The sequence below is a fragment of the Paramormyrops kingsleyae genome, chromosome 7 (genome assembly GCF_048594095.1).
Source record: "Paramormyrops kingsleyae isolate MSU_618 chromosome 7, PKINGS_0.4, whole genome shotgun sequence".
Taxonomy (NCBI): domain Eukaryota; kingdom Metazoa; phylum Chordata; class Actinopteri; order Osteoglossiformes; family Mormyridae; genus Paramormyrops; species Paramormyrops kingsleyae.
Genome location: NC_132803.1, coordinates 22,948,962 through 22,963,408, shown reverse-complemented (window position 1 = coordinate 22,963,408; position 14,447 = coordinate 22,948,962). Strand labels below are relative to the sequence as shown.

The following is a 14,447-nucleotide window of genomic DNA, read 5'->3' as shown; positions in this document are numbered from 1 at the left end:
GTATTCTCTGCAGTCCTCTCTAACCCTGCACTGGAGAAGCAGTTATGGGAAATTGATGGCTTTAGAGTGAAGCCCCTTGGCTGCTGTTCTTTAATGGTGTTACACCATTCAAACAGATGCTGTTTACTCTACAGAGCTCACTACATTGTCCTGTTACCTATTACCTACAAACCTCTCCCTCGCTTCATATAATGGAGACAGAAAGATAAATATAGGTATAGAGATACGTCCGTAAACACTTTCCCTAAAATAGTTTACCACCGATATAGCAGATGGTAATTATGTAATTACAAGAACATCCAGCCATTCAGCTGGTTCTAACACATGGATCTAACTGGTCCTGCAAGGGTGTGATTAATGGAAGCCAGTAGCAGACCTTAGAGGTCCAGTCCCCTTTCACCCACGGCGCTGCAGGGTGTTTCTTCAGTGGCCAGCAGCAAGACTTGGCTTCTGAGCCAAATAGACTTGAACCCCGAACGGTTCCTGCCCTCTGCCCCATCCCTGCCCCCCCTCAGCTGAATGGCAAAGGCTCTAATTTCTGCGCCTCCTTTGCATGGAGACCCCGGGCTCCCTAACTGCAGTAGCTCCCCAATCCCGGTCGTTAGCGCGCAGCGATCGAGTCCCTCGCGTGAGCCACGCCTTTTAATAAACATGGGCTCACATCGCCTTCGATGTCCTTTACAGTAGAACAGAATGATTCATTCCGTCCTTGGCCTGCTCCTTGCTTTTAATCAGGAGGGCTGTACTGTCCACTTTGCATTTTCTTCCCTTTCCTGCAGAACGTCAATAATTTAGAATATTCATGGCTGTGGTGATGTTGCATATTCATGCTGGGCTCTATGTTCTGGGATGTATTACGCTCCTTATCCAGGCAGGGATCCAGCTGTCAGGCCCTTGCCTTCCATCAGCATCTTTATTTATTTATTTCCTGCTTCTTCTTCTTTTTTTTTATCAGTACCTGTGACAAACTGGGGCTCTGCAGCAATCTGACATGGGAAACCAGAGAGCTGGATCCAAAGCTTCATATTTGCTGTTCTTTTTTTTGTTAAATGCAAATGAGCAGATACCTTTTGAGGAACAAGATAAGAAAAAATTAAGTCGCCCCCCCCAAGAGAGGTTGCACCTGAGCACTGGTCAGATGCACATGCTGATAAGCAGCAGTTGGCTGTGTGCTGTGATTGGCTGTCGGCCACAAAGTCCTTACCCTGAACGGCAAGCAGCGCTAAGATGCTAAGGCCCCCCTTCCTGTTTCATGACTGGGCACTGAAGCTCTTGCATTAACACGGCCCGAGTTTGTGTATCATTTGGTGCGGAGAGAGATGGGGGGGGGGGCATTTCCAGCAGAAGATAGCAAGACACCTGGAGATGGGCTTTGGGGCACGCCTAGAGGTCAGAGTCCACCTCCTGGAGGGCGAGGATTGGGCCGGCCGGATGAGCTTGTCCGGTTCGCCCTCTGCGCGCCGACACCTGAGACGAGCGCCACGCCGGAAGACGCCCCGGCCCACACCGGCGGCTGAAGGACGTGTCTGAATCTCCTTAAAATCCCCTCCGTAGCCTGGAAAGACAGCGCCCTGTGACTGAGGCACCGTTTTAATTATGGCTTAAGGGTTTCCTCTCGGTTCAGGAGGCGCCGCCGTATCTGGAAGCTTCTGAAGGCAGGGCTGATTTAATTAAGCAGAATGAAAAGGCTGCACCGCGCAGGGCTTCTCTTCATCTGCGTCTGAGGAGCAGCGGTTCAGTGATGAGAGGCTCCCCCAGACTGATGCCCCCCCCCCAGTCTGTCCCTCTAGTGCCGTGTGGGTTTTTTCCGTCTCTCATTCTCGCTGTCTTTGTGCAGTGCATAAGGTTACCGCTATTCACCGCTCCCTATCTCTCTGTCTCTCTCTCTCTCACTCTCTCTCTCCTCCCGCTGTAGACCTATTTATGGCATTTTCGGAACTTCCTGTTTCCCGGTGGTAAGATTTCACTCCGGGCGGGCGAAGGCGCCTCATTCCTTCTCAGTCTTTATGCTGTTTATGCGGCATTCATGTAAATGTAGTCTTTGTGTCTCGCAGCTTCTAAGAAGATAAGGTGTTTCTGTTCCCATAAAGGCAAAAAAAATGTCTTTAACTGACTAGTTCGAACGCAGAGTTACATCAAAACTCAAATGCAAGATGTGAAGCACGTGAATCGGGGGTTGCTAATACCGCATAGTGACACAGTTTTCACGAGTAACGTATCAGAGATTCGGTTTAATTCCTGACCGTCTGTTGTCTTCGCACTTATGCTGTTAATTACTTACAAATCTTCAATCTGTCATCCGTCAGAGGTGGAACCGCACCAGGGTGTGGGTTTTTGCGGTCCGTCACAGGTGGGACCGCACAAGTGTGAGGGTTTCTGCGATCCATCAGAGGTAGAACCGCACCAGCGTGTGGGTTATTGCGGTCCGTCAGAAGTGGAACCGCACCAGCATGTGGGTCATTGCGGTCCGTCAGAGGTGGAACCGCACCAGCATGTGGGTCCTTGCGGTCCGTCAGAGGTGGAACCGCACCAGCATGTGGGTTCTTGCGGTCTGTCAGAGGTGGAACCGCACCAGCATGTGGGTCCTTGCGGTCCATCAGAGGTGGAACCGCACCAGGGTGTGGGTTTCTGTGGTCCATCAGAGGTGGAACTGCACCAGCATGTGGGTTACCGCGGTCTGTCAGAGGTACGAGAGTGCCGTGAGTGTTGGGTTAAGCCATATGGCGGACGTCCGTCAGAGTCACTGGGCCAGTATGCCACAGTGCCATGCCAGGAGTGTGTGTTGGGGTGCCGCGGTCTCGTTTCTGGGATGATTAAAGCATGTTCTCCGTGGCGGGGGAGTGGCAGCAAGTGGGGCGTGTCCTGCCCCAGTGGCTGTGTGGCCCCCGCTCAGCTCTGCTTTTCCTGTGACATTTCTAGCTCAGATTTGGGCTCCTTCATGAGGTGCAGCATCGCAGGTCTATCCTCCCTACGAGCGATGGCGGCCGCCATTATGATGTGTCGAGGGCGGTGCCGGGGGGGCATAGGCACAGGACGGGCAGTCCCAAGGTACGCCGCGGACCAGCTCGCGGAGGCCGCCACTTGAATATTTGATGCAGATGGATGGCTGCACATTCCAGCAGAACCAGCTGTATTGGAATTCGCTCACTCATCTGGAAAGGTTATAATTTAAAAGTCATGCGAGCAGCGCATTAGAGAAGTGGCTGTTTCAGTATGGGGGCCCTCTCTCCGCGGAAAGCACTCCTCCTGGCCCGGGTTGGGAAGGGCTACTCCTTATCTGAGTAAGTGTTTCAGGAAGAGCTTGTTTACCCCCCCCACCCCCACCCCCACCCCGAAATCTCTTATCCATGTTTAAACAAATGACTTCTCTCTAATGGACTGTGGTCCGGAACAAAAGGTCTTGTAACCTTTTGTCCAAGGACAGCCTATGCCTTTTAAAAAATTATGCTTGGAATAAATTTGAAAGGATATACATTTACTTGTGTGAAAACTGGAAATAGGGCTCAATGCATGGAGGACTTGGTGAGTAAATGAAATTTGTTTATGTCTCCTGTTACTGTTGTGAGGCTCTGGAGTGGAGTTTAGATTGCCCTACTTCAGGTGAGGTGCACAGTTCTCCCAGCCTGCAAGGTAGTGTGGTCACTTCCTGTTTTAGGCAGAGCTCTTGGGCTCAGTGGCATGTGAAGTGCTGCTATCTGTGACACACATCTCTTGTCTCTGGACATCTGCTGTTAATTCCCTTCATCTTTTTCCAAGGAATATGATTATGGCGTCCAAAAGGATGTAAGTCATCTTTCATGTGTATCGTTTCTCTGGACAGGCTGGGCTATTTGTGCAAGGATTACGATCTTTATTAATGTCGCATGACGATCTGTGGGATTAGCGCTGGGCCGCTGCGTATTAATAGAAGCAGCATCGTTAGCTTAGCGTCCAGCTCGTCACCGATCCCCCCCGTCTGCCATCTCTCCCCTCCCCTCAGGTGTAAGTGCAACCTCCACGCCTCGCAGTGCGCGGTACGGGACGGCAACCTGCAGTGTGACTGCGAGCACAACACCACAGGCCAGGACTGCGGACGCTGCAAACGCGGCTTTCGGGCCAAGTCCTGGAGGGCCGGCTCTTACCTGCCAACGCCTCGAGGATCCTCCAACAACTGTACGTACACCTGCACCCGGGAAGCGTAGCGCTTAGCGCAGATGCTACCTATATGCATAACATCAACCAATTATAACACACATTTGCAGTTGATAATAACAGTTTTTAATATCATACCCTAAACATGAGCAGAAGTCTACTGGGGCATCCTTATGTACAAATGAGGCTAAAGTCTGTAATTAAATACTCAAAGTATACACCCATAGTAACATCATGGCCAACCCAGTGCAATTACATGTTTAATTATGCAAATAATGCTTTTATATTGCAGTATCCCAGTAACCCAGATATCTGTGTCCACACAGCCTAACTGTAATCCAAGCTCTTCAAACAGCTAATTCCCCTCTTCCTCTCCTAATTATATATAACAAATTAAAATTTTCTACATCTTATTTCACCGTGATTTTAGCAAAAGCTTGACTTTTCAGAAATTGTATCCAACTGAGCTTGCTGGAGTTTAAAGTAGCGCTATGAAATATTATGGTAATCATATATATTCTGATATTGTAATAATACAAAATACTTGCAAGGGTTTTGTACCAAGAAAATTAGTATTAATTATACCACTCTTCAGCACAAATAGTGAAAGTCGCCTCAGTGAAGGTTTTGAAGAATAGCTGTGTCACGTAAGTGCACACAACCCCCCCTGCCTCAGGCAGTAAGGGGAATGCTTCACAAGGAGGCGCTGATGAAATAATAATCTGAGCGGCCGCCCCCATAGAGGACGTGCACAGCCTCTTAGGCCTCACAGAACTGTCAGCCCGCTGTAGAGCCTCCCCTGCATTTCTCAGGTTTGCATAGGTCTTCCTGTTTACTCCCCATGTGCTCTGAAAGGGCTTCTCACCCCTAGAGACCCCTGTGGTAACCCAGTGCCCTGGGCCCAATCACCTGTGCCTTTGATGTTGGAATGTTGGATTGAGGATGATGAGTTTGGAATGAGTGCATGAATAAATATTCCATCCCTCTGTTGTCTCTCCCTCCTCCAGGTGTAGCTGCTGGTTCGACTCTTGGCAGTAAGTGACACGCTATTGAAATGCTGGGAGACTGGTATCGGTGGTCGTCTCTGCACTATCCCCCCCCCCCCCCCCCCGCTCCGTTGCCCCTATCTTCCCCATCTCCCCTTTCAATCTATGTTTTGTTTGTTTGTTTGTTTGTTTACCATTCCCGAATTGGTCTCCGGCTGTGTCTCCCATATTGGCCGTTACTCCCGCATGTGAAAAGTTTTTCCACAGCTGTCTATTTGGTGAGTGGCAGAGAGAGAAAGTGATTCGGTTCTGAATGGAGGTTCAGGAGAGCGAGTGATGCAGGGCTGTAAATACTCTGAATGGTTAGATTAAAACTCTCCGAAGAATGGAAAGTGATGCCTTTAAAAAATGATTGCAACATCATTCTCTTATTTTGGCAAATCATATCTTGGGCATCAGGCCCATTCTTCAGAAAAGGCCCCATTTTTCAGGAGTAAAATACTGCAGTTTATATTCAAATAGTTTCCTTGTTCATCTTCATTTGGAACTTTTGCCTCTTTTGACCAATGAGCCATTTGTCTTGTCTGGGTAACAGCTGTGTAGCCTGTGGCAGTTACCAGCACTGAGTGTAACCAAAATCACAGTGAAGGAGGCCTTTGGGAGATGGAAGGGCTTCGCCAAACCTTGCTGTATGGGCCACAGAATCAGCACGTAGAAACTCTCTCAGAGGCACAAATGCAAGGAACTCCTCCTGATTTAATGGAGCTCTGGGAAGGGAGCTCAGTCGCCGGGGGTCGCTGCCTGTGCATTAAGGGTTGCTAGGTCAGCTCATTTAGGCAAGGTTTCATTCCACTTCAAGCCAACACTAATTATATCGTATCATCAGGAGGAAAACTTAGGAACCTTACGTCACAAATCTTTTTATGACTGTGTCATCGACTAGCTTCATTTGTATTTGACTTCTGCCGGCATATTAACAGTAGTATTTAAAAAGACTTGCCAAGTTGCGTTTGAAGGTGATCCAGATGGTAGACCTGACACCCGAAGTCTAATGACCTCTGCACTCCAGTAAGAATGACTTATTTGTTTTACAGGTGTATTTCAGTTTAACAGTAATAGTAGGTTGTGTCCAATTGTATGTAGCATCTAACCAGAAATAAAGTTAATAATGAGAATGCAGGAGAGATGTATCCTTACTGTCTCTAAGCAAGACATTAGTGGAACCAGTTCTCAAACTCATAGACTCACAAACTTTTATGGCTTGGTATCAACTCCAGCTGAAGCCTCCACATCTGAATTTGTGATGTTTGTGGCACCATTGCAGCTTCTGCTGTCTCTTGCTCCTCACTGTCCTGGTACCATCTTCCTCTGGTCCTCCTGCCCTCTGGGTCACATTTTGTTGATATTATTAGGCACCATCAAGTTGATTTAAATTCCTGGAGAGTCTATAGGTAGCTTTCCTCCACAATGTTCTGTCTTCTGTCTGAGTCTTGAGCTTTCTCAAAGGCCTGACAATTGTTATGATGATTGATTCGATCTACTTTGTTGCTCGTCTTCCTCTTCCTCCTTTGCCTTCAACATGTCCAGGCGTTGTGATCTTTTTCAGTGTACTAGGTCTCCTCACTTTTACTACTAACTTAATTTACTAAGTAGATATTCTTGTCCAAAACGAGGTTCAAAATGAGGCAGATAATACTTCCTAAGCACACAGCTGTCAAGGAACCGATTTAGGTACAAGTTCTGCTAAGCTGAGCTTCCAGTGAATGATCTGTAACAAGCACTAGTTTGCTCTGGAACACGAGGTGTCCAATACCTTACAAACCATTGCATTACCATAACATCAGCAGAGCCATTCAAACCAAAACACCAGGAAGGCCAGATTTCTACTAGATAAATGAAAAATACAAGCACATTCGGTATTGCCGAGAGACCGTAACAAAAGAACTGCCGATGACGACAGACAGAAAGTCAATGGTCACCTTGGCTTACCTTCACATGTTGGAAGGATCACCTGGTGGAGTTACCTTGCTAACTAAAGAATATGCCCAAGACGCCTGGTCTTTTGTCCCTCAGGTGAAATTTGTTGGTATACTACGGTGATTTACTTTTTTCTTTACTCATCACCACTGGGGATTAATGTACTTTTGAGCCCTAATTAATGATTTGGGTGTCCCTGTGTTACATCTATCATCCATCTTCAAAAACTGCTTATTCAGTACAGAGTACATCCCTGGACACTTTCTGTAAAAATTTGCCTTTGAAATGCAGACAAGAGCCTTTTAAGTGATTCCAGTCCACCGTGATAATTGGCACTTACTTTTCATAACACCATTGTCTCCTATTTTCAGTTTTTTGGCTTTCCAAAAGAACCAAGCCTATGGTTGTTTCTCAATACTGTGAACGCAAAGATTGTGGTCTTGGCAACATTGGTCTCGCTAACTTGCCTCCCAATAACAAACTTGGGGCGCAATGAATCATGGGATTGGTCTCATTGACCAGGATGCAACCGATATATCCGCAAAATTTGCAGTACAACATCCTAAGTACAACATCCAGGGATTTTACTGTCCTCGTGTACTTGTGTTCTTAGTATTGGATCTGGTCTTCGGCAAAGGAAGATGACATAAAACAGGTGCACTAGAGCAGAGGTACGGTGGAGTAGATGTATTGGGAAATATTCTGTTGCCCATCATTTTTGGGCAGCACAACCAGGCCTGCCCACCTAGGCAGAGAGTTACTTGCAGATGTGATGCCTTCTCTACAGTTCAGATCTCTTGTCGGGGTCACAGCTCCTCTGTTTCATGGCCCCCGATCTGCAAGCCGCTGCTTCCTCCGATGTGATGTTATCCCTGGCTTTAGAAACATTATTGCTGATGTAATCGTTTTTCTCCGTTTTGATTTACAGGAATTTAAGACATTGGCTCCATTTGCTAAACCCTTCCCAAATTCCTGTTCCTCCCTTGTCTGGCTTAAGCTCCTGTAAAGTATCCATTCACTATTGTGCCACAGTCATGCTACCCCTCGTGCCGTCTTGCTCCTCACCTTACATCCTTATGCTTGGATTTCATCATTCCACCTCCTGCGTGGCAACTCCCATTCCATATATCCACCTCTACACCTTCACCTCCTTCATCGCCCACCAAACACAGCCACACATGGCCAGTCCAAAGCAGTGTTTCCCAGCTCAGTCTGTGAGGACCCCCACACAGTCCACGTTTTTGCTCCGACTGGGAGCTGGGAGGGAGCAAAAGGTGGACGGTCTTGGGGTCCCCGATGGCTGGGCTTGGAAACACTGGTCTAAGCGTTCTTTGAAGCTTTCATGAACTGCTTTTACAAACCTCTCACTGGCACTTTATGAGCGTCAACAATCCATACATTGACATTACTAAGAGGACTGCAGTGCGCCAAGCAGCATAGGTCATCATAATTCTTGGCTTTCTCATAGCATTCCTCGTGTCTCCTCAAACTGGGAATCTTACCCTGCATCACTGGCATCACCGTAACTCAAAACATAAACCACTGCGTAGATGTCAAAGGTACCTTCCGACTTTGTTCACTGCTCATTATAAGTATTATACTTTTAGTATTGAACTGAAACATACAACCTCTTTATTTTGATGAGCGTAGATTAATAGTCTCAGGCATTTGGTGACACAAGCCACTGTTTTACATACAAATATCATCGGCCCATTTCTTTGGTAGCTCCTTTCTAATAATCGCCACACATGGGTGGGTTTGTCATTTCTGGGGCCCTCTGCCCCCTACTGCACTGACTGTTTGTGGTCAACAGGGGGCTTCCAAACCTCAGGGACCCCATGCAAATGCATGGTTTGAGTGGTGATAAATAGCGCAGCTGGCATCGCACTTTCACTGATGCTGGCTTCTGTATGCATCATCAGAGCATTAGAAAGGTCAGACTCTTGCACATGTTAATCTCTCACTGACACAAACCAGTATTTCAGGTTCATCCCGTCATGGTAGTATGACAGTAGCAGGCATATTTGCAGTCACCTAATGATGGTGACAGTATTATGCCAAGGCAGCTCACAGTCTTTGTGGGGGCCCAATGAATGCTCCAATAGACAGATTTTAATCCTCCAGTGAACAGATATCAGTCACAGAAGCGCATGCTGCTCTGTCTGAATGCTGAATTGATCAATTCCTCATGCAGGCTTTGGGGAGGTCAGCTCTGGAAGCGCATTTTGTAACACTAGACACTAACTCTAGTACAGAAACCCCAATATCAGTTGGATGATGATTTTTCAATGTCTTCACACACTTCAATTCATAATCAAACTTAATTCTTCACCAAGAATATGTGAGATGATGTATTGGTTACCTTAATTGCTCGTTTTGTTTGGATTAGTAATCTTTTTAAAAAGGGTTAGAGTTTGAAAAGTTAAGTCGTGATTCAAGTTCAGAAAAGTTTTAAGCATGGGTGACTTTGTGCGTGTGTGTGTGTGTGTGTGTGCAAGCCTGTGCAGGAGATTAAGGACGTGGCCAAAGGACAGTTTAATTTAGTGATGAATTGACATTGATATTCATACTCACACACTGTAATAAAGAGACACAGCTGGACTTGTGCTTCATAATAACTTCCACCACGGACGACAGGAGAGAAACTTCCTTTCAATGAGATGTTCACCCCTATAATGCCAGAAATTATTCATACAGCTAAAAGAGCATCTCGATCTATCCAGCACTCTTCTTAGTATCTTCTCCATCTTCCATTTTTCTCTGCAGATTAATTACAATTTTATTTAAAAACATCAATACCCATATCCCTCTTAGTCAGTTATTGCAATCAACGGGCACATTTTATACATTTTAGAATACCTATTGCTTTACAACAACAACAACAAATTTATTTTTGTATAGCGCATTATCACAACATTACATTGTCCCAAAGCGCTTTACAGCATCCCCACCCAAAGCCCCCAGTGAGTAAGCCATAGGTGACAGTGGCAAGGAAAAACTCCCTAGAAGGAAGAAACCTTGGGAGGGACCAGACTCAAAGGGGGAGCCCATCCTCCAGGGGCCGGCAGGGAGAGTCAAATACATTTTTTTTTTTTACTTTTGTCCTGTACCGCAACTTTAGCAAGCAATGCTTTACATTTATAATGAATTACCAAAAATGTTAAAATCCTACCATGATCCTGTAAGGGATAAGTGGAATGTGTATTGATCACATCTAATGATGGAAATCATCACATTTTAGAATTTCTCCATCAATCCGTCCATCCATCCATCCATCCATCCATCACAGCTTATCCAGGGCTGGGTCACAGGGCAGCAATCTGAGCAGAGATGCTCAGACCTCCCTCTCCCCATCCACCTGCTCCAGCTCCTCCGAGGGAATACCAAGGCGTTCCCAGGCTAGCAGAGAGATGTAATTACTCCAGCGTGTCTTTGGTCTGCCCTGGGGCCTCCTCCAGGTTGGACATGCCCAAAGCACACCCTAGATAGATGTCCTAACCACCTCAGCTGGCTCCTTTCCATGCAGAGGAGCAGCGGCTCTGCTTTGAGCTCCTCCTGAATATCTAACCTGCTCTCCTTCACTCCTCCAGTGCAATAAGGGGACAATTCATGGAGGGTTTCAGAACTTCCATATACACTTAAACTAGGGATGGGCCGATCCAAATTTTTTCAGTTCCGATCCGATTCCGATACACAACTGCCGATACCGATACAGATTCCGATACAAGAACTCTTTTTACTTTCAATTCAATTGAATTAAAAAAACTTTATTTGTCCCCAAGGGGCAATTAAGGCACACAGAGTAGTTGAACAAGGACACAGTGACATAAACTGCAACAGTGATTGCAGTGTGTAGAAGGTTCTGTGCAAAATTGCAGTCAATTGGGGGGGGAGTCTGTAAGTTGAGGAATTGAACGGCCCTGGGAACAAAGGTCGCTCTCCTCCTCTGTGTCCTGCAGCCGGGACAGCGGAGCCGTCGTCCTGAGGGGAGCTGCTCAAACTCCGGGAGCAGAGCATGGGAGGGGTCCTGCAGAATCCTACACGCTGCTCTTAGAGTTTGCTGCTCACACGGGGATGAAAGTGCTCTGACTGGGAGTCCGATGATCTTAGAGCAGACTTTCACTGTGTTGTGCAGGCAGGTCCTGTGCTGCAGGCTGGTGGAGTGATACAAGCAGGCGATGGAAAAACAGAGAACTAGTAGAAGGTTCTGAGCATGACCTTGTTGACCTCCTCCACCACCTCCACTGTCTGCCCTCGGATTATGCTGACCGATGCTGTCGCCAGCTCCCTCTGTTTATTAGAGAAGGTCACCACCATGTCCTTGGTCTTCGACTTTGTTATACTTTATATATAAATTTTTTAAGCTAGTAAATACAGATGGAAAAATGTATGACAAAAAATATTTAATTAGCCTACTACAAACATACATAACGTACTGTTCCACCTCGTTTGTATGTCTTAAGCGTTTTTGAGGCATTTGCAGTTCAATATGAATATCTTCAAAGCAAGTATACACAAGTGGCGAATGCTTAAAATTTTAACACAGTTTTTCTCCCATTGGCTTCAGCTCAGTTACACTTTGTTGCGATGGCAGCCCCTCTTGTATCACAAGCTGCAGCGAGTTCGCAAAACAGTCCAGGTTAGCAACTCCCAAATCATTCATTGCTTTTTTTTTGTCTCGCACAGTTGCGTGCGCTTAGTTAAGTGGGATTGTCCATTAAACGCTATTCCCACCTCTCAAAACTTTATTTTACAAAGATTGCAAATCGCTGTGCTATTGGTTTCTGATAAAAGCGTAAAATACTCCCAGAAAGTCACGTCTCATCTTACGCTCCTCGTACTGCGAAGGGTATGCGCATGACGTCACAGCAGGCGGAAGTCACTGTACTCACACCCACTGAGTAGCAAAAAAGACTGAGGGGCAGCGATAGCGTTCGATTTTAATGCCACAAAAAACACATGTAAAATGGGAAAGAGCTGTCGTGTGATTGATTGTAGAAATAGATTTAACACGAAATAGGAGCTATCTTTTTAGAGATTGCCAAAAACTAAATAAGTAAGTATAGGACGTGGATCGGTCACGCATGGCCGATACGCGATCCGTCAAATAGGTCTGGATTAGCGCCGATACCGATCCAAATATCGGCTCGGTGCATCTCTAATTTAAACACCATTAACATTGATGTTCAATGTTCAACCATATAGTCAGCCGTGTACTAGGGTGCATGCTTTTGGTACCATTTACTCATTCTAGATGACAGTTTTAAACACTATATTTTTTTACCACCTGAAGGATAAATTCTTGATAATGGATGAAAAGAAGCAGTGATATAACATAACATAAATTAACTAAATGCCAGATTTAATTCTTTGTTAAAAATACTCAAATCTTTAACTTTTTTCCCCACACTTGGAAATGTTTAGCAATGCATGCTAAGCGTTTAAAGTAGCGTTTAAAGTGGAGTTTAAAGTAGCATTTCTGTTGTTTGGGTCTGATTATTCACTAGGGACTTTACACTAAGAATGTTCTGCTGCCTTATTTCACACGTCAAAGATGACACGTGAAATTCATAGCTGTAGCAGGACTTGGGACAGAGCGGTGATATCAAATATATGAGATGAAATTCATAGCCAAGCGAGACCTGGGACAGAGTCGTGATGTCAAAAAGATGGTAGCTCTGTTGTTTTTATTTTCATGTTCATATGTTCTCCTGCCTCATTCTGGAAGCCGAATGAGATCCATTAAAATTAGCACCAGCACCCATCTCCAGGAACGAGCCTCAGTATTGGAAGAGAGTTTATCATCATTCTTAGTTCTTTTGGATTTCTTTCCATATCCTAGACTACAACTCTTCAAGGCACTGAGGAGGCATGGAAGGTAACTCCTTCGGAACCTCCTGCTCACCTCCAGTTGGCTCCTCTGCTGTTATCTTCCATATTTCCCTCAATTTGGGGCTTCCATACTAAAGTTTTTCACACTAAATTTACCACAAAAATGCTGTCTAATAAATACCAAAAAAATTACTGAATAAATATTTTAATAGTTGAGTGGCCCATAAGGGCTCTGATAATGCTACGTCACCTAACAATTTCTGTCAAGTTTCATTTGTTTTTTTTTTTTGTGCTGTGAACCTAATTATAAGTGAAATTTAAATGCCTCTGAATGGTTTGATGGAATGTCTAAATGTCACAGTGTGTGGAAACTTTATTACGGGTAATAGATTTCGAAGCAGTCCTGGCTCTGGGATGGTCTTCACAGTTATCTATGCTCTGAAGATTCTTTCTTTCTCCGGAGCCTTCTGGGACTCACCCCCCCGTAAGCCCTGTTCCTGTACATGAGCTCTCAGCCTGGACCTTCTCACGTCCTGCTAGCCGGACTGCTAACCGGATTTATAGCTTCCCTATTTGTAGTTTCCACCACGAACTGTACAAGCTCATCATTATGAGCGTTTTACCCGCAGTCAACTCCGTCTCGCTCCTGTTCCCCTGCCTTTTACCTCTGGTTATTTGCAGAGAATGCATTACGGAAAAGCCCAGCATTGCTGAATACTGAAAGTACATGGCAGTGGTAATTGGCAAATGTGGCTTGCTGCTTTAGCTGTCTTCCCAGGTAACAAGCAAGAATGTAACAGGCATTGGCCTCTATGTCAGCTTGCTGAACTCACACTGTTTTCCCCTTCAAGCACGATTGTCACGCGTAACCTCCATGTGTACCACGTCCAGTTACCCTGGCGGTCATTAACCCATGCTAATTCACACAGATTTGTTATATCTGTTGAATTTGTCATGACAGAAGTTCATAATTTGGGTTAACAAAACCAGTTGCTCCAGACTAAAACCTTAGCTCTTGGATTAATAGTGCATTTTAGCCATTCAGAATTACTAACAAATGATAGTCATAATATTTCAGTGTTAATTTTAATTTGTGGAGTGTATATTTTGTCCATATGAACTTTGCAGTGTTTTGTAATATTTAAGTAACAATCAGAGAATATTATAAGTAATCAGGTGAGCTTTCATATGGCTGCCCGATTACGCTTAGTTTTACCACTTACAAAGAATTCATCAGGTTTTCCCAAACGTACAACATAACAGGAGCTTCAGAATCCAGCTCATTTCCAACTGCCTTAATTCCAGCGCTTTGTTTTGGTTGAATTTTGATTGTTTTTTTTTTAAATTGGCCACACTGCAATTATAAAACACGGGGAGGGGGGAATGACGTAAATCATCAGCACTCCCACTATGAGAATGCCATTTGGCATTGCGAGTGTGTCCTGTTGAATCACAATACAGTCGTCAGTATATCTCCCAGGCTACCATTGCTCACAGACGGCAGTGACTCTCACAATCTGA

At 45.4% G+C, this 14,447-nt stretch overlaps 2 protein-coding genes across 3 annotated transcripts in view; both read left to right on the top strand.

Moving 5' to 3' along the window:
* The window catches only part of ntng2b (netrin g2b), a 56,296-nt gene that overhangs the window by 25,207 nt on the left and 16,642 nt on the right, over positions 1-14,447 (top strand). The window contains exons 4-5 of the mRNA XM_023807922.2: positions 3,980-4,152; positions 5,139-5,165. Coding sequence (XP_023663690.1) covers positions 3,980-4,152; positions 5,139-5,165 — 200 coding nt within the window. The remainder of the gene's footprint in view (positions 1-3,979; positions 4,153-5,138; positions 5,166-14,447) is intronic.
* usp20 (ubiquitin specific peptidase 20) overlaps positions 3,788-14,447 on the top strand; it is a 161,149-nt gene continuing 150,489 nt past the window's right edge. For both annotated transcript variants that reach the window (XR_002837776.2, XM_023807908.2), the window contains exon 1: positions 3,788-3,797. The gene's annotated coding sequence lies outside the window, so the exon portion shown is untranslated. The remainder of the gene's footprint in view (positions 3,798-14,447) is intronic.